General features: G+C 36.1%; 4 protein-coding genes, 2 long non-coding RNA genes and 2 pseudogenes across 6 annotated transcripts; 6 read left to right on the top strand and 2 right to left on the bottom strand.

The window, feature by feature from the left end:
• Positions 1 to 515: 515 nt before the first annotated feature.
• LOC104715295 (uncharacterized) lies at positions 516 to 3,347 on the top strand. Its single transcript, XM_010432714.2, has 2 exons — positions 516 to 757; positions 2,154 to 3,347. The coding sequence occupies exons 1-2, from the start codon at positions 697 to 699 to the stop codon at positions 3,233 to 3,235; spliced, it is 1,143 nt and encodes a 380-aa protein (XP_010431016.2). The 5' UTR covers positions 516 to 696; the 3' UTR covers positions 3,236 to 3,347.
• A 1,913-nt stretch (positions 3,348 to 5,260) lies between these two features.
• Positions 5,261 to 5,892, bottom strand: LOC147938337 (uncharacterized). Its single transcript, XR_015567198.1, has 2 exons — positions 5,656 to 5,892; positions 5,261 to 5,557 (listed from the first exon to the last, which is right to left on the bottom strand). It is a non-coding gene; the product is annotated as an uncharacterized LOC147938337 (long non-coding RNA).
• A 1,768-nt stretch (positions 5,893 to 7,660) lies between these two features.
• On the top strand, positions 7,661 to 9,645 carry LOC104715294 (putative F-box protein At3g21130 pseudogene; annotated as a pseudogene).
• Positions 9,646 to 10,301: 656 nt separating this feature from the next.
• On the top strand, positions 10,302 to 11,781 carry LOC104711010 (E3 ubiquitin-protein ligase RSL1-like). The gene is made up of 3 exons (XM_087467465.1): positions 10,302 to 10,574; positions 10,784 to 11,454; positions 11,545 to 11,781. The coding sequence occupies exons 1-3, from the start codon at positions 10,308 to 10,310 to the stop codon at positions 11,705 to 11,707; spliced, it is 1,101 nt and encodes a 366-aa protein (XP_087323591.1). The 5' UTR covers positions 10,302 to 10,307; the 3' UTR covers positions 11,708 to 11,781.
• A 285-nt stretch (positions 11,782 to 12,066) lies between these two features.
• Positions 12,067 to 13,028, bottom strand: LOC147938336 (uncharacterized). Its single transcript, XM_087465593.1, has 3 exons — positions 12,989 to 13,028; positions 12,343 to 12,905; positions 12,067 to 12,072 (listed from the first exon to the last, which is right to left on the bottom strand). The coding sequence occupies exons 1-3, from the start codon at positions 13,026 to 13,028 to the stop codon at positions 12,067 to 12,069; spliced, it is 609 nt and encodes a 202-aa protein (XP_087321719.1).
• Positions 13,029 to 14,010: 982 nt separating this feature from the next.
• On the top strand, positions 14,011 to 15,004 carry LOC147938335 (uncharacterized). Its single transcript, XR_015565358.1, has 2 exons — positions 14,011 to 14,160; positions 14,664 to 15,004. It is a non-coding gene; the product is annotated as an uncharacterized LOC147938335 (long non-coding RNA).
• Positions 15,005 to 15,330: 326 nt separating this feature from the next.
• On the top strand, positions 15,331 to 16,865 carry LOC147938334 (E3 ubiquitin-protein ligase RSL1-like). The gene is made up of 3 exons (XM_087467473.1): positions 15,331 to 15,600; positions 15,855 to 16,564; positions 16,653 to 16,865. The coding sequence occupies exons 1-3, from the start codon at positions 15,331 to 15,333 to the stop codon at positions 16,822 to 16,824; spliced, it is 1,152 nt and encodes a 383-aa protein (XP_087323599.1). The 3' UTR covers positions 16,825 to 16,865.
• Positions 16,866 to 19,580: 2,715 nt separating this feature from the next.
• Positions 19,581 to 21,584, top strand: LOC104715293 (pre-mRNA-splicing factor Cwf22 pseudogene; annotated as a pseudogene).
• Positions 21,585 to 21,890: the final 306 nt, after the last annotated feature.

Here is a 21,890-nt window from a genome sequence, read left to right as displayed (position 1 = left end):
CAAAAACCAAAATATGGTGGGTTCAATACAATTAAGTCCATAAACCCTTACGAAAAAATCAAAAATTTCAAATGAATGGTGGGTCAATTGAACCCCCTTCTTTCTTAAGGCCAACTCCAAGGGGCACACCAAAACACCAAATTATAGTGTTAATGCTCTCCAACCATACACCAAAATAAACACTATCTCTATTTTTTTGGTGTTTTGTGAATAGTGTTACACCATATTTGGTGTAACACTATTCACAAAACACCAAAAGTATATATATTATTTTATTCATGTTTTTATTTAAAAATATATTAAAATTATTGTTAATCAACTAAAAACTTGATATATCATTAATATTTTAAAATTATCTTATTACATTTAGTAATATAAATTAGTAACTATAATTAATATAGTATAAAATAATAATTACGATTAAATTTTAAAATAAATATCAAATTTAATAAGATTAAAAGTTAATACTAAACTTCAATAAAATAATAAAAACATTATATTACAAAATTAAAACTAAACAAACATAAAAACTAAAATCAATAAGATACATAATATAATTTTGAACAACAATCTAATTTCCAGGAAAATTATTTCCACTAAGATAATCATAGTACTGACTAAAATTTGGTTGGTCTTCACCTTGAGATTGTTGTCCTTGAACATGTTCTCCTTGAACTAAATCTTCTTGATTTTGGGATGCTCGATATTGGGATCCAAAATACTGGCTTTGAGAACCTTCTCCGTGTTCTTCATTTTGGTTTGTTGCTGCTCTTCTTCTCAAAATTATTGCTCTTTCGTTTTCAATGTATGCACGACATGCTGGATCAGTTACAGTACTCAAATCTGTGAATAGTATTTTATTCTCTTGTTTCATTCGTTGTACCTCAACCTTCTGTCTTTGAATTTCATTTCTTTCAGCAGTACCTTTAGTAATAGCTTTGATAAGCTTATCATTTTGCTCCATGAGTTGTTTAAATTGTTCCTCAGATTGTTGTTTTCTCTTTGCTTTTTTCACACCCATTGGCCTCTGAGATGAGTTAAAACTAGCATCTTCACTATTTGTATTTAGATCGAATGAATTCATACCAGGAGATGGCAATGACTCATCTTGGAGTGATGAAGATGACATAACATTAGGACCTTCTCCTTGGAATGCATCACCTCTATTTGAAAAGAAATATTAGTTTTAAGAAAATGAATTGAAGATGTGTGATCATTCAAAGAGTGGTGTACATTTATATAGAGAATTGAAAAAAAAAATATAAGGGTTATAGGAAGTGACTAATCAATGCAACGGTTAGATTTTGGTTAAAAATATTGAATGGCTTAGATTGGTTCGTATTTTTTTTATAATAATGTGATAGTTGATATAAAGTATGAAGTGACTAATCAATGCAACGGTTGGATCTTGGTCAAAAAGATTGAATGGTTTAGATCGATTTGTATTTTTCTGATAATGTGATAGTTGATATAAGAAATGAAGTGACTAATCAATGCAACGGTTGGATCTTGGTCAAAAATATTGAATGGTTTAGATTGATTTAGAGTTTTCCATAGTTGATATAAAGTATGAAGTGACTAATCAATGCAATGGTTGGATCTTGGTCAAAAAGATTGAATGGTATAGATCGATTTGTATTTTTCTGATAATGTGATAGTTGATATAAGAAATGAAGTGACTAATCAATGCAACGGTTGGATTTTGGTCAAAAATATTGAATGGTTTAGATTGATTCAGAGTTTTCTGATAATGTGTTAGTTGATATAAAGTATGAAGTGACTAATCAATGCAACGGTTGGATCTTGGTCAAAAAGATTGAATGGTTAGATCGATTTGTATTTTTGTAAAATGATTTGTATTTTTGTGCTAATGTGATAATTGATATAAGAAATTAAGTAAAAAAATCAATGGCTTAGATCGATTTGCTTACATTATAAAATGGGTACCTTGTTTGGAAAGATGAATATCACCATCGCATTCTACTTCTTCTTTTAAAAATGAATTTCAACTATGGTAGTTCATCTCATTCTTCTCATCTCTCAAAACCTATTTCACTCAGAGAGTTTTCATGCTGGATCTATACCGGGTCATAAAGTTATCAACCGTGATCGAGAAAACGCCTCTCGTAATCTTTTCAACGATTATTTTGCAGACAATCCTTTGTTTCCTGAGACGATGTTCCGACGAAGATATCAGATGAGTCGTCCTTTGTTTCTTCGTATTTATGAGGCAATACAAAGTCATGACAATTACTTTGTCCAGCGAAGAGATGGTGTCGGTAAACTGGGGTTATCTGGTTTACAAAAAATAACGGCTGTATTCCGAATGCTAGCATACGGTTTGCCGGCGGATTCCACCGATGAGTATATCAAAATTGGTGAGTCTACTACTATAGAAAGTATGAAACGATTTTGCCGTGCTGTTGTCGAGGTGTTTTCCAGCCGCTATCTTCGATCACCAGACGCTAACGATGTCGCACGACTACTCAACATTGGTGAACGTCGAGGATTTCCAGGTATGTTGGGTAGTTTAGATTGTATGCACTGGAAATGGAAAAACTGCCCAACAGCTTGGGGAGGACAATATGCTGGTCGTAGTGGATCTCCTACTATTATTTTAGAAGTCGTAGCTGATTATGATCTTTGGATTTGGCATGCATATTTTGGTTTACCAGGATCTAACAATGATATTAATGTGCTAGAGGCATCCCATCTTTTTGCTAATCTAGCTGAAGGAACTGCTCCACCTGCTAATTATGTTATTAATGGGAAAAATTATAATATGGGTTATTATCTAGCTGATGGTATATATCCAAAATGGTCTACTCTTGTTCAAACAATTCACGATCCACGTGGTCCCAAAAAGAAATTGTTTGCAAAGAAGCAAGAAGCATGTAGAAAAGACGTGGAACGTGCATTTGGAGTATTGCAGTCAAGATTTGCAATTGTGGCTGGACCTGCACGTTTTTGGAGTAAGAGAGTGTTACATGATATAATGACCACTTGTATCATAATGCATAATATGATTATAGAGGATGAACGTGATGTGGACGCACCTATTGAAGAAAGAGTCGAAGATCCAACTGTAGAAGTTGAAATGGCAAGCGACGATGATGCTCGATTTCAAGAATTTTTAGCTCGACACAGACAGATTAAAAACCGTGAAGCACATATTGAACTTCGAAATGCATTAATTGAGCACTTATGGTTCGAATTTACTAATTCTGAAAATTAGTAATATGTAATTTATTTCTTAATTAAAAAAAGTATTTTCTATTATTTTAATTTCTTGGTTGTACTGAATTGAAATAAATCATTTATATAAATGTTGATGTTTTATTAAACTATTAAAAGAATTTTAGTTTAATAATATAATAATCAAAAGTTTTGTTTTTAGTGTGAAATTTGGTGTTGTGGTTGGAGATGAAAAACTTTTTGGAACACCAAAACACTAAATTTAGTGTCAAAATTTGGTGTTTTGGTGTTTTATGGTTGGAGTTGCCCTAATAGGTCCGCCATTTACACTAAGGTTATCCCCAATGGAAGGTTTTTTTTTTTTTTTTTGGCTCAACTTCAACTTTTCATTTACCAAAGAAATACATCCAATTCAATACATCCAATTCAAGAAACATAACATTTCCCTCTAAAGAATTAGACCAAATGCAATGGTTCGACCAGTATAGCCTTGAAATACAGATCCAACGCTACCTGGACGGTGAACCATTGCATTTTTAACCACAATGAGATAGATAACACACCACAGACGGTGTGAGATCATCTCTTAAACCACACCTAAATTCACCCTATGATACGAAAACAGCTACTAACAAGAGGACCCAAAATCTACTGAAATCAAAACAAAACCAAGCTATTTGAACCTTATGATAAGCATGTAGAACTTGTTCCAATAGCTTCAACACCCTGAAGTGCAACATCAGGAAGACTTGTTTCTCAGGCTTTCACTGTTCCGATCCTAAACCAAAAAACGGACAGACCGTCCGACTGACCCGGCCCAAAGAAAACGAGATAAACCAGCAAGATCTGAGGCATCTCCGGACAATCTCTTATTGACCATAATGCTAATCTCCTAAAGATAAGATAAATTTAAGACCCAGATTAGCAAAGCTTCATCTCACGATGCATTCCGGATTTGACCCCATCGCATCCCCTAGTTATCTCGCCTCTTAACCGGACTGAAACCAAGGGTTGGAGAGCTCTCAAGAACATCAGCTTTGAGGATAACCTCAAATCTCGGCCACCGATATCCAACGACCTCCCCAACAGCCGGTCGACTTTAGAACTCTTCTCCTCCATAAGCCTCCGGTCAGCAAGGATCTCCGGCGAAAGGGAAAGTGAGCAGAAGGGCGCGACCGAGAACCCAGATCCGGCGTCCTGAACTGCAAAGAAGACCACCCAGAGCAGCTTCAAGCCTTCACTAATCACCCGGAGAGAAGAGATGAGCCGAGATCCCACCCCGTTACTTCCCCACCGCACCGTAAACGCTGCAACAGGGGAGATGCTCCTCGCGCTGCCGAAGAAGAGGAAGTCGAGTCCTTTAACCCTACTGCTACAAAAGAAAAGAAAAGAAAAAGAGATCGAGAGATCGAGCCCTCTCACACCGCCGGTGAAGCCCGGATGGCGGAGAGGCAAAACGGTACAGAGGGGGCGGCGCTGAGGGGACTCCCCAATGGAAGGTTTTAAGAGGGATTTTAGTGGAGAATGAGGAAAAAAAAAATCAGATAAATGAAAGAAATATAAGAGAGTCTCTAATTTAGTATACTCACTACAAGAAAACATGGTTTTAGTGACATCAATATTCCTCACTAAATCGTTGCAACTAAGCTACAACAACGCTTTTGTGACGACTTATAAATCGTTGCTACTAGCTCGACACAAATAAAGGTTCGTCACAATATTGTCACAAATTTTGTGACTTCTCAAAAACGTCGCTAAATAGATGCAATAGAGACGTTGCTAATTCATCATAATGTTTGCGATGAATTAGTATCGAATATAGGCAAACACGAGACTGTCACTAAATACTTGCAAAATAATTGTCACAAAAGTGTCTCAAATTAGAAGACACCAACTTGTTACTAATTTATCACGAAAGGAAACAATATTTTGTTCATCCATCATCACAAAAGTTACCACATAAATTTGAATTTGTGATAATATTAATATATTTATATTTAATTATCTAGATTTTTTAATTATTTAATTATATATTTAAAGATAACAAATTGAATACAATATTAAATATAACAAATTTAATATATATATATATATATATACTTTTTAATATTACAAAATAAAACAAAGAAACTAATCATGTGTTTGACAAAAAAAGCTAATCATGTAAGCTAATTATCCTCGAGATCCGCATTAGCCGATAGAACTCCAAATGGTCTTGCACTGGATCCGTTGGTTGTGTAGGCTGTCATCTTACCGCAAATGATTCAAACCAAAGGTTTTTGATGTAGTGTGGCGTCATTGACCAGTTGACGTGAGGCTCAACGAAGTAGGCTCTGATTACGTCGGAGACACTAAGTCCAACCTTACAATCAACGAGACGACTTAATCATTTATTTTACAAACACAACAAATTAATCAAATAATCTACAACATAAAAATTAAAATTTTTATTAAACTTACCAAAATGCTTTTGGAGGCCTTTGCAGATTTGATTTTTTGAGGAGGTCGAGATCTAATGAGCTAAACTGGATACACCGGTGTCTCGTCTCAAACCGCTAGGTAAAGAGGCAGATGTTGGGGATGAGAGCACATTCTCGAACTCATCTGTTTAATTTGGCTGAGTAAGAAAGGCAGGCTTCATAGAAATGAAAAAGAGGGAGTGAGAGAGATAATGCAGAAGCAAGCAACAATGGAGACTGGAGAGAAAGAGAAACAAGCATATTTAAAGGAGATTTAACGTTTGTCACAAAAACGACACAACTCTCTCACCGTTGAAGCAGCCAATAGGAAAACAGTGTATGTTATGACGTTTTTGTCACGATACGTCACTAATTCGTCACAATATTTACAGAAAATTTTGCTTTCCCTCCAGCGGGAAAATTTGATGTTTTCAGTTAACAAGGACTTAGCAACGAATCGTCACAAAAACGTAGCAAGAATCGGCCAAATATTTCATTTTGCCGCTGGAGGGAAACTTAATCTTTTAATTTAGTGACGACTTCGTAACGTTTCATCAAAATACAGTCACTACTCTTTAAATACAGTTTCACCAAATTAATATTTTGACATGACTGTTTTTGTATGTAACAAAATACAATCACTACTCTGTATTTTGATTCTGGTGATTAGTTTTGCTCACTACAACTATTATTTCTTACTATGATTTGTTTATAAGATGTCTTTAATATGTGATGTAATTTTAATATAAAAACAAGGTTAAAGTTTTGTGACAGATTAGTGTTTAACCACTTTACCTCTAAGATTTTGTCGCAAGTACGTTGCAAATAGTATCTATTTAGCGACGATTTCTTTTGTTCGTCGCAACGTCGTCACAATATCGACCCAAGTGTACCATGATTTAGTGACGACTGATTACGTCACAAAGTAGCAACACTTTTGTGACGATGTGTAGCTGCGTTGCTAAGTCGTCGTGATTACGTCACTACTTTGCAACGGCTGTAATCCGTCGCTAAAATTTGTTGCTAATATACTGTTTTCTTGTAGTGACTCTTTTATGGTTTAAGAGCTCGTACGTGTCACTTATTTGTTGGCCAGAAAAAAAAATAGAAGTAGAAATTTTTTTTTCCGGACGATCAAATATTTTCTTTCTTTCCTCTCTCTCTTTCTCTCTCGATCGAAGTCCAGAATTGATAAACGAAGGAGATGGAATCAAACGCTATAGAATCAGAGGAGATTGGGGTCGGAGGAGATTGAATCTGGGGAGGCCAATTGGAGGATATTTAATGACTCTGAGATTGATTGGTTTGATATTTGAGAGGCTGTCGATTCATTCGGTTGAGGTTGAAGCAATTGGAATCAGAGGGTAAGTTTCTCTATTTAGTAGTATGAATTCGCGATTAGTTAAACGGATTAGGATTGTTTGGATTTTGTTCGCAAATTAGGGTTTAGGGTTGGTTGTTCAAATTTTAGGGTTCTTGCTTGCCTCGCCTCTGTTCCGATATGATGCATATTTTTGGTGGAAATTGTCATTTTATTGTTGGTTTACGAGGAAGCAGAAAAGCTTTGGTTCAGTTTGTGTTATTGTTTGATTACCACGAAGCAAAAAAAGCTATAAGTTTGTCTTGACTTAATTATGCTTCCCAAAGTTCTTATCCTACTTAAAGTACATCATATATTAATTAAAAATTATAAGAGACCCAAAAATATAACTCCCCATTGGGGCTGCCCTAATGAAACCACACCATAGTATACCTTACAGTTTCACAAAAACTGAATGCGTTTGAACCTAACTTTACTCATTATGAGTTCGAAATCGACTATTTTGGCCCACACTTGGCCCATCTAGAATTTTACCCACAATCGTTTTGATTCTCTTCTTGATTTAGGTCAGACAAAATCTGAACTTTTAACTTAAAAATCGTATACGAGAGAAAAAAAATTTAGGTTCTAGTTCCATCCCATCCCCATCCCAAGTTATCTGAAAGAAAGCAGTCGACTCTAGAACATGAAAAATTACGAGAGTATCAGAAGCACGGTATATCTTCCGGATGATTTGCTAGTCGAGATTCTTTCTAGAGTTCCAGCTAAATCTCTAGCAAGGTTACGATCAACATCGAAAAGATGGAACGGTCTGGTCAAAGATTCGATACTTGCTAAGAAGCACTCTGCGAATGCTCCAAAGGACTCCTCTATGGTTCTCATGGTAGCTGATTCTAGGGTTTATGTAGTAAGTCTTGATCTTCATGGAAACGTTACTCCATCTGCACAGGTAACATGTCAATTCAGCTTAAAAGATCATCTCTCGGAACAAGTCGATGTACATAACGCCTTTCACTGTGACGGTTTATTGGTATGCGTTACCAAAGACCGTCGACTAGTTGTTTGGAATCCGTGTTCAGGGGAAACCAGGTGGATCCAAGCCAGAAACAAGTACAATAAAAATGACTACTACGCTCTTGGTTACAGTAACAAATCATCCGGTTACAAAATATTAATGATGCATCGAAGTGCAAAATTCGTAATGCGCACTACGTTCAAAGTCTATGACTTTGCTTCTAATACATGGAGAGGTGTTGGTTCGACTACCGAGCAGTGTTCGAAAAGTCGGCCTAGGCGGCCGCCTAGGCGCCGCTGAGGCGCTAGGCATCGTTAGCCCGCGTGGATTTTTGTAAAATTGGGGGTATTAAGCGGAGGTCAAGTTTGGGCGGGTTTGGCGGTGATTAAGCGGATATAAGCGGTCTGGGCGGTTTAATTCTGTCTAGGTATTTAAATATTTTTTTAAAACGACATAGTTTTACTTTTTAAGAAAGGGTTTTTTTTTGGGTTGAAACCCACGACAACACGATTCCGTCGTACTCTGTTCTCTCAAATCAACTCTGTTTTCAACCAATTCTCCCAACTGAAGAGACCTGCATCATCTAGTCTCAGCCTTTCTTTGTCTCCTACGCTCATAGCCTCTGGTAAAACAACTGACGAGTTTAAGTGCTGTTATTTAATTGATTAAAGAATAATTTTACATCCTTGAATCCGATTGCTTTTTAGGTGTACAAGAGCACAATTCCATGTATTTGTCCTTTTGTTATTTTTGTTTATCTTCTACGTTTGTCTTCTTGTTACTGGGAAGGGAAGATGTTGTTTATTACAGTATTACTATATTAGTTGTTTATGTTGGCAATTGTTTATATGGTTAGATAGATAGTTCGTTGGGTTTATTACTTTATTTTAGTTCTTGATCATTTGTTCTATTATTTTACTTCAGTAATTTTGTAAAAGTATCTTAATTACGTGTTTCATTTTTCATTGTTTATATAGATTATTTGCTTTGTTATAAATTTACATTATATATATATATAAGAGTTTATGCTAAACCGCCTAGTCCGCTTAAAATTTATCTAGGCCCCGACTAAGCGTTCTAGGCGCTAGGCGCAGGGTGTCCGTCTAGACACCGCCTAGCACTTTCTTGAACATTGCTACCGAGTGGTTTATTCCAGAGTCAAAGATTCGTGGCATGTCTGTCAAGGGAACTGCTTACTGGCTTGCGCTTAAGAATCCATCTGATATTATTTGTTTCTTACTAAGTTTTGATTATTCAACAGAGAAATTTCAAAGTCATTCTCTACCACCGGATGCTCCTCAATACTATTGTCAGTGACTAGAGAAGAGCAGCAACTTTGTATGATAACCACTAATTTTCCCTCTGATAAGGTATTAAATACAGATGTATGGATAGCGACTAAGATTGAGAGTACCGGAGCCATGTCATGGAGCAAGTCCCGTCGTTTTTATTTATGGATTTGGATGAGTGTCTTGCGCTACCAGAAGATCAAACCTTCATTGTGTTGCAACTATAAATGTAAATGTAATCCAGGCCTCGGAAACATCTTATACATTGTAGGAGAGGATAAATACATATTAGAGGATTATTGTGGTAACTTTTCAACAGTCCCACTTCTCCTCACTTATGTTCCAAGTTTGGCGCAACGTATCTAGTTTTCTTGAAGAGGCTGTTTAGTGATTTATAATCGTCACATTATCTATCCAGTATCCAACTCTTGATATTTTATTAGATCTATGTATTCCATTTTTTTTGTATCTGATGTTAATGCCAAAATAATGTTTTTAACATCTATTGTATTGTTCAACGGCGTATATTAATTGTCTTATCATCGAATTCTTCTGGTCTTTTTTATGTGAACAACTGAACACTAATCCTCATCCCTTACAACGATCATTTCATATTAAGAAAGAGTATGACATAGTTTTTATAGGTTCAGACCATGCTTAACATGGTGCACACTATTCGTTCAACTATGAAAAGTTAAGCTAAGCTCACTTTCTCATAACTTAGCTGCACCACTAAGCCAGCTCGAATAGTTGCAAGTTCTATCGTTATTGTATCCACACGATTTTGCAAATACTGTACTTTTAAATTTTAATAAATCGCCAAGTAGAATTTTGTCAAGGAGTTTAGAGTTTTAGGCAACTGGAGGATAAGAAAACGTTTCCTAAAATTTAGGGTTAGTGTAAAATATACTAAAGATATGGCCCTTTAATTTGGAACTCACGACGGGCCCTAAAAGGCTAAAACCCTAACATCTTGGCCTCTATATATATGAGAAGAATCTGACAATTCGCAACATACTATACCATCGATGGCTGATCTAAAACCCTCACCGTTCCACATGTACAGGCTTTACTTCAAGGGTTTTGTGAGCGAGGAAGCAACAAAGTTTGGGATTGCAATTTGCGACCAAGAGGATAATCTCTTGTTCCATATCAAGGGTTCACGTCAGCATGACTCTTCCATAACAGCTTTGGAGGCTGAGCTTACAGCCTTGAAGCGAGGACTAACCGAAGCTGTGGATTTGGGGATCAATCATATCTCATTATACTGCGATCATGATCAAACTTTCGAATTGGTAAGTTTTTTTTGGCTTTTCAAGGTTCGCATGCTAAATCAAATAGGGTAATTAATAATCAATTTTGCTTGTTTTCGAAGCTAACCTGTTTTATCAAGTTCCGTAGTAACTAGTTTAAAGAAACAATATACTGTGAATTCTATATATATCTCCTCTCATTGTCATACTAATATTTAGGGTTTGATTAGATTACATTGCCTTTAATGTAGGTCTTGGGGATATCCACGCCTGAGAAAGATACCATTGCCTTGCTTATGGATGATGTGCAACGTCTTAGACAACAAATTACATCTAGCACCCCTGTTCTGATGACTAGAAATCAAGCTAAGTTTGCTAATAAACTTGCAATGGAAACAATAGTGTCCAAAATCAATATAGATACGCCTGCTCAGAGGAAGAGTTGCGGTATATGTTTTAAGAATTATTTGAAAGCTGATCGTATGTTTTTGGTAGATTCATGTGGTCACCAATTCTGCATGAAATGCATGAAAGGACATATAGAAGCGGGGCTACTCGAGGGAAGTGAGATGAGATGTCCTCATTATCAATGCGAGTCTGAGCTAACTCTTAGAAGCTGTGCTAATCTTTTGACACAAGAACTAAGAGAGATATGGGAACGAAGGATCAAAGCAGAGGAATCAGTTCATGTGGTGGATATAGTTCATTGTCCAAATCCAAGGTGCTTGGCTATAATGTCGAAAACCGGAGATGGAGCGATGAGATGCTGCTTCAAATGCCGTAAACCCTTTTGCATCAACTGCAAAGCTCAGTGGCATAGTAACATGTCGTGCGGGGAATACAAGACGTTGCGAAAATGTAGAAAGTGCCAATACATGATCGAGCTACCAAAAAATAGCTTTGAAGTAATTATTACTTGCAGGTGATCATCTCTAATCACAATCTTTACCTATTATAAACGATTTTATTACATCTTCTGCTAATTAATTAACATTGTAATTTTCATGAATAGATGTGGATATAAGTTTTGCTACACATGTGGAGCTGAATGGAAGCGAGGAGGTTGCTTTCATCGAGAAAAGAGGGTTGCGAATTGTAACGCAATTGCTTTCGTGGGCTTACTTTGTTTTGGCACTTTTGTGATTGGTTTCAATCTTTCAAACCGCCCAAGATGACTATGATAAACGGTATTTTTTTTATTGTTCATCTTTTTATGAGAAATCTATAAGAGGTTAGACAATTTATTTCATATTCTCTCTTCGCTTTATTATAAATAATTTACATGACCTCATTATTGTATTATCTTATAGATTTCTGAAATATTTACACGACCGTATTATTATTGGAACCTATGTATCAAACTGTATATTAATCCACAAATAATTGTGAAGCCCCTTTTATAAATTGTTTATGTAATAAAGTGAAGAGAGAATTGACACCAATGAAATTTCTAAATGATGCAATACGTAGTGTTCGATTCAATATTTTAAGTTGATCCCATTAAAGAATAGAGATAGACCACATCTAAGTTTGATTATAACTGTAGCCAAATAAACATTAAATACTAGAATTATTAATACAATAAATTTCATCACAAATTATACACCATGAAAAGCTCTCTCTTAAACTAAAGACAGAAAGTTAATGCAACATGATGAAGATGTTCTTTTTTTTTTTTTTTTTCAACCAAACATTAATCAAATTAAAAAATAACTCCAAGATTGGTTGCCCAAACCGGAGGAAAAGAGTTTACAAAGGAAATTTCAGAGGAAAGCAATCTTGAAGAACGGGCTAGACAATCTGCCCTTACATTGAGCTCTCTAGAGATCCTGATCAGGGAGAACGAGGAAAAGCATGGTCTGAGCACAAGAAACTCCTCTAACAGGTTCGAAAAAGATGGCCAATCGTCAGGCGTCTGCACCATCGCCACCAATTCTGCACAGTCTGTCTCAAAGCTTTGACATCCAACTCCAGCCGCCAAGAGTGACTCCATAGCCCAAATCAAGGCTTGTAGCTCTGCATGTAAGGATGTAGGACCGCATCTCTGACTCCGTGCTCCCAAAAGGAGAGTCGCATCATCATCACTACAACACCACCATCCTAGACCCTGCATAGCATCTGACCCTTTCCAAGAACCATCAATCTGACATCGAGGAAACGCTCCCCTATCCTCCACCAGAGGCGTAGTATGCAAATACCTATCCGAATAGGATTTTGCTTCTTCCCATAGTAATTTATCATTATTCGCCTGGTGTAGAATTTCCGTCGGCTCGGCCTGTAACCCCTGAAAAACTTTTTTATTCCTATCTTTCCATAATGTCCAAAGTATCCAAGGAAGACGATTAGCTACATCCGAATCCCCCGACTGAGAGGCTGCCCGCCAAAAAATAAAGTCTAAATTTGCATAAATTGAAGCAAATGGAAAGCCATCGGGGACTAACGAAACTAGGGACAACTCCCAAACATCGAGCGAGCGAGGGCACTCAAAGAGAGCATGATTGATAGTTTCTGGTGCAGCCCCACACCGTTTGCAGAGTTTCTGATGAAGATGTTCTTAAAGAACACATGGGGAGTGCAACATGATTAACTTTTCTTTTTCTTCTTTTTTCTAATGTGCATGTAATATATATATCTCTCAACCCTTCGTCGGACATCTTCAGTTCATTATAATAAGGTTTTAGGAAACTGGTGGATAATGATAAGGATCCGCTTCCTAAATTTTGGGAATAATGTAAAATCTACAAAATATCTAGTATAATGTGTAAGAGGCAAAGCTGTAAAGGAGAGATATAGACAAAGGATATAATTGTAATTATGTATTAGCAAAACCCTTATGTACAAGGCTATATCTCTCCTTTACATAATGTAATCTTATTATATAAAGTTGGGTTTTGAAAGTTAGTCATTAACAAGATTTTGACAAAAACTCGAAATTATAATATTATTTACTTATTTTAATTTTAAATTATTAATTTTACAAAAAAAAGGATTAAAGATATTATACAGATAATTATTAATTCTAAAATTTTGTAAATACTCACTTTTATATAAAGATATACCATCTCATAATTAAATAATTTATTCAAAAACACTGCTTTCAATTTTATTTAATTAGAAAAAAATCTAATGGGAAGTTAATTTTTTCTTATTCTTTTAAACCAAATTTTTCTCCTACTTTCTCCTTTTTCAGATGGGAAATGGTAAGATTAATATGTTAACCCAAGAAAAATATTAATAAATGCATCTTCTTTTCCTAATACTGTATTTTAAAATTTATTGTAGTATTTTTAGATTATTTTATTTAATTTATATTTTCATCTTTGAATTATTTAAGATTCATATATTACCGTGTTTATAATATTTTATTGTTTCTTTAATTATGTCAAATTATTTGTTTTAATTTCTCAACCTTGATTGGTTGGTCATAAAGCCTTTCTTATTTTGCAAACATAAATGTTATTATTATTCATTCAATCCCAAAGGGAGATAACGAGTAGAAGCTCATCAACCTAATGGATGGATAAAATAGGCTAATCAACCACAAGCTTACAACAAACATATATAGATAGATCGTTGTTGATAGATCCATATGAGCTCAAAGACTGTGACATCCTGATTTGCGGAAAAGGTATAAAAGAATTGATTAAGCCACATATATCACCAAAATGCACTTATTTTTTTGGTCAAGGATCCTGAGAGAACTTTATGATTGGTGACCTTCCTGGAAGTGATTGTCGGAACTGTGCGAGTGAGGACAAAACACAAGAAAAGATCATTTGTAGATTTGTAGGGTCGGTAAACAAGTTTTTAAAGTCTCTCTGACATAACAAACCGGCCATCAAATATGGGTGGGTCCATGGGCCGGGAAAGATATAGGGCACACTTAGGAAGGCGGGCCTATGGACTGAGAGTGGACATGGGCTCACTAAGCAAGGTGGCGGTTGAGGCGTTACAGAGACAAAGCAACATCATGGTGTGTCAAAGACACTTCCACGAATACATTGGGAAATTTAACATTAGTTACTATCAAAAGATTTTGTGACGTCAACATTTTTTTTTTTACTTTCATTAGTTGTCGGAGCAAGCCATTTTGAGATAGCAAAAAAATGTGAACATATTCTCTCTACACAGGAGGAGGGCAGAGCCAAGGTTCTTTCTATAGTGGAGAAGGTTGCACACAAGGATATCTTCCCTAGGGAGGAAGGTGGAGGAGGTTGGACGCAATGTTATCTCTCCAAGGGAGGAAGGCGGAGCCAGGGTTTTCTCTATGGTGGAGGAAGTGAGACGCAAGGTTCTCTCTATAAGGGATGAGGGCGGAGCCGAGGTTTTCTCCATGGTGGTCATACATTATTGTGATGGTACATAATTGATTAGTATATTATGTAATATATTTTTTATTCAAAATATGTTTTGAGCCAACAATTTTTGTAATTAAAAAACTATGAGAAGTGAAAGTAAAATAGTTTACTTAATGTGTTCATATAGACATTTTCTAGGTGGTGATAAAGAATAAATTTGTAACATAGAATATAGTTAGGTTTTAAAAAGTACACTTTTAATAGTACACATACATAAAATATTTGTAAATGGATATAAATCCGTGTATTATAACAAACGTACAACACATTTTCATATATTTTTTGTTAAATTTAATTTAATTTATAAAACTTTAAACCCGCACATCGGGCGGGTCCTCATCTAGTTAAATTAGGAACTCGAGTTTGTAAACCCCAAAACCCTAGATTTTTGACCTCTATATATACATATTTTGGCTTCAGAGACAACTCGCGGCATATCAATGGATGACCTAAAACCCTCACCGTTCCACATGTACAGGCTTTACTTCAAGGGTTTTGTGAGCAAGGAAACAAAGGGATTTGGGGTTGCAATTTGTGACCAAGAGGATAATCTCTTGTTTCATATCAAGGGTTCACGTCATCATGATGACTTCACCATAACAGATTTGGAGGCTGAGCTTAAGGCTTTGCAGCGAGGACTAACAGAAGCAGTGGATTTGGGGATCAACCATATCTCATTCTACTGCGATCATGATCAGATTTTCGAATTAGTAAGTAATTGCTTTTCTTTTTTTGGCTTTTAAGGTTCACATGATCAATTAATCATGTAGATGATGAACACTTTTACTTGGTTTGGAAGCTATAATATGTACGGCTCTTTGATCAAGTTCTATGTTCTCAAGTTTCCACAATATATGTTTAAGCGAAAGTAGACTGTAACTTCTCCTCTCCTCTGATTAATTTTGTCATAGTAAATATTTCAATGTTTTATGGTTTCATTAGATATCGTTTGCCTTGAATGTAGGTCTTGGGGATAGCCATGCCTGAGCAAGATAACGTTGCTTTGCTTATGGATGATGTGCAACATATAAGACAACAATTTACATCTAGCACCCCTGTTCTGATGACTAGAAATCAAGCTAAGTTTGCTTATAAGCTTGCAATGGAAACAATAGTATCAGAAGTCAGCACAGATAGGCCGGATGAAAGGAAGCCTTGCGGTATTTGTTTCAACGATGATTTCAAAGCTGATGATATGTTTTCAGTTGCTTTATGTGGTCATCAATTCTGTGTGGAGTGCATGAAACGACATATAACAGTGAGGCTACTCGAGGGCAGTGAGATGAGATGCCCTCATCATCAATGCCGTCATTACCATTGCACTTCCAGGTTAATTCTTGAAAGCTGTGCTAATCTTTTGACACCTGAACTGAGAGAGATGTGGGAACTAAGGAACAAAAAGGAATCGGTTCCTGTGGCGGACAAAGTTTACTGCCCTAATCCAAGGTGCTCGGCTTTAGAGTCGAAAACGGGAGATGGAGTTAAGAGATGTTGCTCTAAATGCCGTAAACATTTTTGCATCGACTGTAAAGTTTCTTGGCATAAAAAAAGGTCGTGCCAGGAATACAAGAGGTTAGGTCCAAACCCTAATACTACAACAATGTTGCGAAAATGTAGAAAGTGCCAATACATGATGAAACTACAAAAAAATAGCATCGACGTAGTAACTTGCAGGTATCATAATCTCTCATCAACAATTATGACTGATTCCTTTTCGAATTTTATTACGTTTTTGGCTAATTTCATTTATTTGTATGAATAGATGCGGATATAAGTTCTGCTACACATGTGGAGCCAACTGGAAGCAAGGAGGTTGCCCTCATCGAGGAATGGAGTTTGGGGAGAGTGATGGACTTTATTATGGTTTCGTGGGCATTTTAATGCTTGGAGCTTTTGTTATTATTCGGCTTACAGATCCCCCAAAAACGAGTTGATAATTCTTAGTTGTCTTTCTCAACAGAATAATTCTAACACAATCTCGGTTTTTTTTTTTTTTTTTTTTTTTTTCTTTCATATGTGTTACTATTTGAAAAATGATTTACCATAAAACAGAACAAAAAAAGGTTGGTTGCTTTTATGTTTTAGTAGCTAATCTCGTTCACATTGTTTCTGATTGGTTTATGCTTATACTGTGGTTACATAATTGCTAAATTAGAACCTGTGCGTGATTAACACAAAATAACACAAATCATAGAGCAGATCCAAAACCCCTTCACAACATTATAATCGGCGTGCTGTTAACATTCCAGACAAAACAAAATTTATGATATGAAAGCAAAGACTTGTGAGCCAAGAAAGACTTACCAAATCGAAAAGTTTGAGAGAATGATTGCAGTAAAGTGTGATATGAGTTATACCCCGGTGAGAATAGAGTTGCTCTATATATAGAGGAATCTAGAGCAAATATTGCTCTACAATAGAGTATTGACTCTAAAATAGAGTTGGGTTGGAGATGCCCTAAGCCCTTAAAGTAATCCGGTTTATACCCAAACCGATTGGTCCGAACCGAATTTTTCTGTTAGGGGTTTACCAATCAGTTCAAGTTGGAGGGATTTTGAATTATATTCTATACAGTTTGGTTCCTCTTACCGATCAGTTAATCGTTTTTTTTAAAACCAAAATTATTCAAATTCAAAGGAAAATGTATATTAATTTGAACCGATTTTATTTGATTTTAACCGATTTTACCTGATTTTAACCGGAAATCCTTAATAAATTGGTTCAATTGGTATAAGTTCACTAACCAAAATAAACCCAAAATCGAACCGAATGGATTATAAATTCGCTTAATTTTGGTGGTCTTATTTGATAACAGATAAAACCGTCTGGTTCAGTTTTGGTTAACCGAACTCGCTGGACTACATGGAAGTAAAAGCATGTACAGTTGGAAGTTGGAACGGTGAAGGATTTAAGGTCATCCATAAACAATTTTGTCACGACACCTTTTTCACTCCATGCACCTTCAAAGAATTTCCATGATAGGTGTACATATATGAATTTACAAACGGATAATTTACCAAACAAAATCCAATAAACTGTTCTATGCAACTTTCTCAAAACTATGAATCTAACCCAATTATAGTGAGAAGAATTGTAAGAACGCGCAGATAATTGTTTACTTTCTAAATTAATCTTCTCAGCTTGGGGTCACTTTTTTCAGTTGTTGGGTTTCACTTTCTCAGCTTGGGGTCAATTCTCCTGAATTTTCGTGACTTATATTTAACTTGAAATTTATCCAAAGATTAAGATATTTCTTTTGGGAAAAAAGCCTAAAAAACTGTCATCTATTTTTTATTTGGACGTTTAATACCTCGTGTTTTTTTATTGGAAGAAAAATACCTCATCTATTTAAATTTGCCATAAAAAAATATTCGTTTATATAAGTGTTAGTAGATTTCTACTTACGGGTTAACGGACGTTTATAAGCATGACAGAATCATGTAACGGGGTTAAATTTTAACCCCACGTTTCTTAGTAATATATATGATTAGTTTACGTGATTAATTGTCTTAATTGTTGTGGTCGGGTGGTACAATTTTTAATATTTTGCTTGAAGGTTCTGGGTTCGACACCCAAGACAAACCTTTTTTCAATATTTTTTGTTTTTTTCTTCTTCGAGCCACGAGTTCCATTAATAACAACAATAGCTCTGAGTTTCTCTACTTAGGAACAATGGTAAATCAAAGAACAATCTCTTAGCAACCGAAGCAACACCGGATCGACGAGCTCAAGAAAACTCAAATCACCAGATCTTCAACCACTTCCTCGTTCCTCCATTGATGAAATGAAGCTTCTGGCTAAATCTAGATATTGGTTCGATTGAAGAAGCAGAAGAAGAAGATACTCTCCATGTGGCCAATGGTAGCTTCGGGATTAAAAGAGAAGGAGGATGAAAGAAAATTGAATCAAATCTCTAAATCCTTCGTTACCTCCGATGGAGGAGGATTAAATCAAATCTCTAGATCTCCAACAATTACATGACTCACATATTCACCGGAGAATGCCAAGAAAGAGAACTCTCTGCAAAGTCTGTTATCATCTTCTTCAGCTTCAGCGGAACGATCAAACAGAAGAAAAAAAAATTTGAAATTGGGTTGGGGGTGGGAGTCGAACAACCTGACCCTGAAGCAAAATATTAAAACATCATACCACCAGACCACAACAATAAAAGACGAAAAGCTGCGTAGACAAACCATATATATTACTTAGAAACATGGGATTAAAATTTAACACTTTACATGATTCTGTCACGCTTATAAACGTGCGTTAACCTGTAAGTAGGAATCTACTAACACTTATATAAACAAATATTTGTTATGACAAATTAAACAAACGAGGTATTTTTCTTACAATAAAAAACACGAGGTATTAAACGTCCAAATAAAAAATAAATGACGGTTTTTAAGGCTTTTTTCCCTATTTCTTTTGGGTTTTTAGTTATTAGGTTATTTATCTAATAACATGGAGGCCTCAGTTGCCCAATAAGTTTCCAGCCTGTTTCCCTTTTCTCTATGGTTCAGGTTTTCTTTATTCCAATTCCTTGTTGCTTTTGGTTTCGATCTCTATTTAAAGGGACATTTCTTCTCAAACCTTTCCTTTAACTCATTACCACTTTTGCTTGCCGATTGATTTAGTCTTGGCGACGACACAACCTCATTAGTGTTCTTGCATGCTATATATCGTTGGATATATAGGTTAGGGTTTTCTGAGTTAAACGAGAAAGGTTCTTAGTTTTGTATCCTTAATTAATTTGTCTATGGGTAGGCACGATAGTTCCTCTGATGAAGAGGAAAGAGATAGAAAGAGAGATAGGAGAAGAAGACAGAGACACAGAGACAAGCGCCGTGAAAGGGAAGCAAAGAGCGAAGTTGCAAAGCCCAACGTGCCAGAACTCAATCCATCGTCTGATAGCAATGCTAGGGCTTTGGGGAAAACAGGAGGAGTTTATGTTCCACCGTTCAAGCAAGAACGTAAGATGAAGGAGATTGAAGATAAGAGCAGCGTAGAGTACCAACGTCTTACATGGGACGCTCTTCGTAAAAGTATTAATGGAATTGTGAATAAGATTAATGCAAGAAACATCGAGAACGTAATCCCTGAACTGTTCGCTGAAAATCTCATCAGAGGAAAAGGACTCTTCTGCTGTTCTTGTATCAAGTCTCAAATGGCTTCTCCTGAATTCACTGACGTCTTTGCAGCTTTAGTCGCGGTTGTTAACTCCAAATTCCCTCAAGTTGGTCTACTTCTATTGAAAAGGGTTGTTTTGCAGCTAATGAGAGCGTGTGCTTGTAACGACAAACATCAGGTTATTGCTGCGGTTAAGTTTATAGCACATCTAGTAAACCAGCAAGTTGCTAAGGAGATCATCGCACTTGAATTAGTCACTCTACTTCTTGGCAACCTGACTGATGACAGTGTCGAACTGGCTGTTGTGTTTGTGAAAGAGTGTGGCGCAAGGCTTCAGGACGTTACACGGAAAGGACTGAATGAGATTTTTAAGCGGTTTCTTAGTATATTACATGAAGGAGACATAGATAAGAGAGTTCAGTACTTGATTGAAGGGCTCTACTTTACCAAATTTCCAAAAAATCCCGCTGTTCGTCCTGAGTTAGATCTCGTAGAAGAACAATACTCGCATTATGTCTCTCTATATCATAAAATAGATCCTGAAACATCTCTTGATGTTTTCAAACCTGATCCTGACTTCCTCGAGAACGAAAAGAAGTACGAGGAACTCAAGAAGGAGTTACTTGGTGAGGAAGAAGATGGCTCTGATGCTACTTCAGAGGACGAAGAGGATGAATTTGATGAAAAAGCAATGCGAATAAGAGACAAGGAGACTAATATTGTCAATCTGAGGAGGATGATATACCAGACCATTATGTCCAGTGATGATTTGGAGGAAGCAAGTCACAAGTTACTTAAAATCAAACTTGAACCAGGTCAAGAGATGGAACTATGCATAATGCTTCTTGAATGTTGCTCTCAAAAGAGAACTTATCTTCATTACTACGGTTCGTTGGGTCAGCGTTTCTGCATGATCAGCAAAATTTATCAAGAGAGTTTTGAGAAATGTTTTGTTCAGCAGTATTTGATGATCCACCGTCTCGAGACTAACAAGTTGCGTGGCGTTGCTAGGTTTTTTGGCTATTTACTTGCAACAGAAGCTATCCCGTGGCATGTGTTTTCCTACATTAGGTTAACTAAGGAGGATACAACCTCTTCATCTCGTATCTTCCTTAAGTTCCTTTTTGAGGAATTGTCAGAACTCTTGGGGATTAGGTTGCTTAATGAGAGGCTTCAGTATTTAGCAATGCAGGAATCACTTGAATCTATCTTCCGTAAAGATAATCAAGAGAACGTGAGGTTTTCAATCAATTTCTTTACCTCCATTGGTCTTAGTGGCCTCACTGAGAATCTCAGAGAGTATCTGAAGAACATGCAACACCTCGTCATCATTCAACAGCAGGTGGAAGTTGTGGAATCAGAATCAGGATCTGACAGTTTTGGTTCCGAGTCTGATTCTGAGTCAGACTCATCATCTTCTTCTTATTCTGATTCTGAGTCGGGCTCATCCTCCTCTGATTCTGGTTCTGAGTCTGACTCATGTTCTTCTGGTTCTGAGTCTGACTCATCATCTTCTAGTTTGGATGAAAGCGACAGAGAGAAGAGGAAGCGAAGAAGAAGAGGTTGAATGAGGCTGTTTTCTTTATCGTCAATACCATAGTTCTTTAAATCTTAACTTGGTTTTCTTTTTCGGCTAAGCACCATGAAGGGAGAGGATACTATCATCCAGACTTGGTTTGCAGGCAGATTTTACTAGATATGCTTAGTTAAATTGCTTTCCAAAATGTTCTAAGACTATTTATGCACAAGCTTTGTAAACATTATCTTTTTCTTTGAATATAATTTAACATTACATTCAAAAAAAACTTGGTTTTCTTTTGGTGTATTTGGATTTATTTGGGGTTTCTTCTTTGTTCTTTTCTTAGCTAGTTAG

This window comes from Camelina sativa, chromosome 9, assembly GCF_030686135.1.
Source record: "Camelina sativa cultivar CO46 ecotype springtype chromosome 9, ASM3068613v1".
NCBI classification, from domain to species: Eukaryota; Viridiplantae; Streptophyta; class Magnoliopsida; order Brassicales; family Brassicaceae; genus Camelina; species Camelina sativa.
This window is presented reverse-complemented; position numbering and strand designations above follow the sequence as displayed.

Bases quoted from the DNA above. Each gene is read 5' to 3' on its own strand.
- LOC104715295 (XM_010432714.2), top strand. From the start codon at position 697: ATGCTCGATATTGGGATCCAAAATACTGGCTTTGAGAACCTTCTCCGT. The intron at 758-2,153 runs GTTTGTTGCTGC...ATTATTTTGCAG, and splicing joins TCTCCGTGTTCTTCATTTTG to ACAATCCTTTGTTTCCTGAG.
- LOC104711010 (XM_087467465.1), top strand. From the start codon at position 10,308: ATGGCTGATCTAAAACCCTCACCGTTCCACATGTACAGGCTTTACTTC. The intron at 10,575-10,783 runs GTAAGTTTTTTT...CCTTTAATGTAG, and splicing joins ATGATCAAACTTTCGAATTG to GTCTTGGGGATATCCACGCC. The intron at 11,455-11,544 runs GTGATCATCTCT...TTTCATGAATAG, and splicing joins GAAGTAATTATTACTTGCAG to ATGTGGATATAAGTTTTGCT.
- LOC147938336 (XM_087465593.1), bottom strand. From the start codon at position 13,028: ATGCTCTCTTTGAGTGCCCTCGCTCGCTCGATGTTTGGGA. The intron at 12,906-12,988 runs GTTGTCCCTAGT...TTTGGCGGGCAG, and splicing joins CGCTCGCTCGATGTTTGGGA to CCTCTCAGTCGGGGGATTCG.
- LOC147938334 (XM_087467473.1), top strand. From the start codon at position 15,331: ATGGATGACCTAAAACCCTCACCGTTCCACATGTACAGGCTTTACTTC. The intron at 15,601-15,854 runs GTAAGTAATTGC...CCTTGAATGTAG, and splicing joins ATGATCAGATTTTCGAATTA to GTCTTGGGGATAGCCATGCC. The intron at 16,565-16,652 runs GTATCATAATCT...TTGTATGAATAG, and splicing joins ATCGACGTAGTAACTTGCAG to ATGCGGATATAAGTTCTGCT.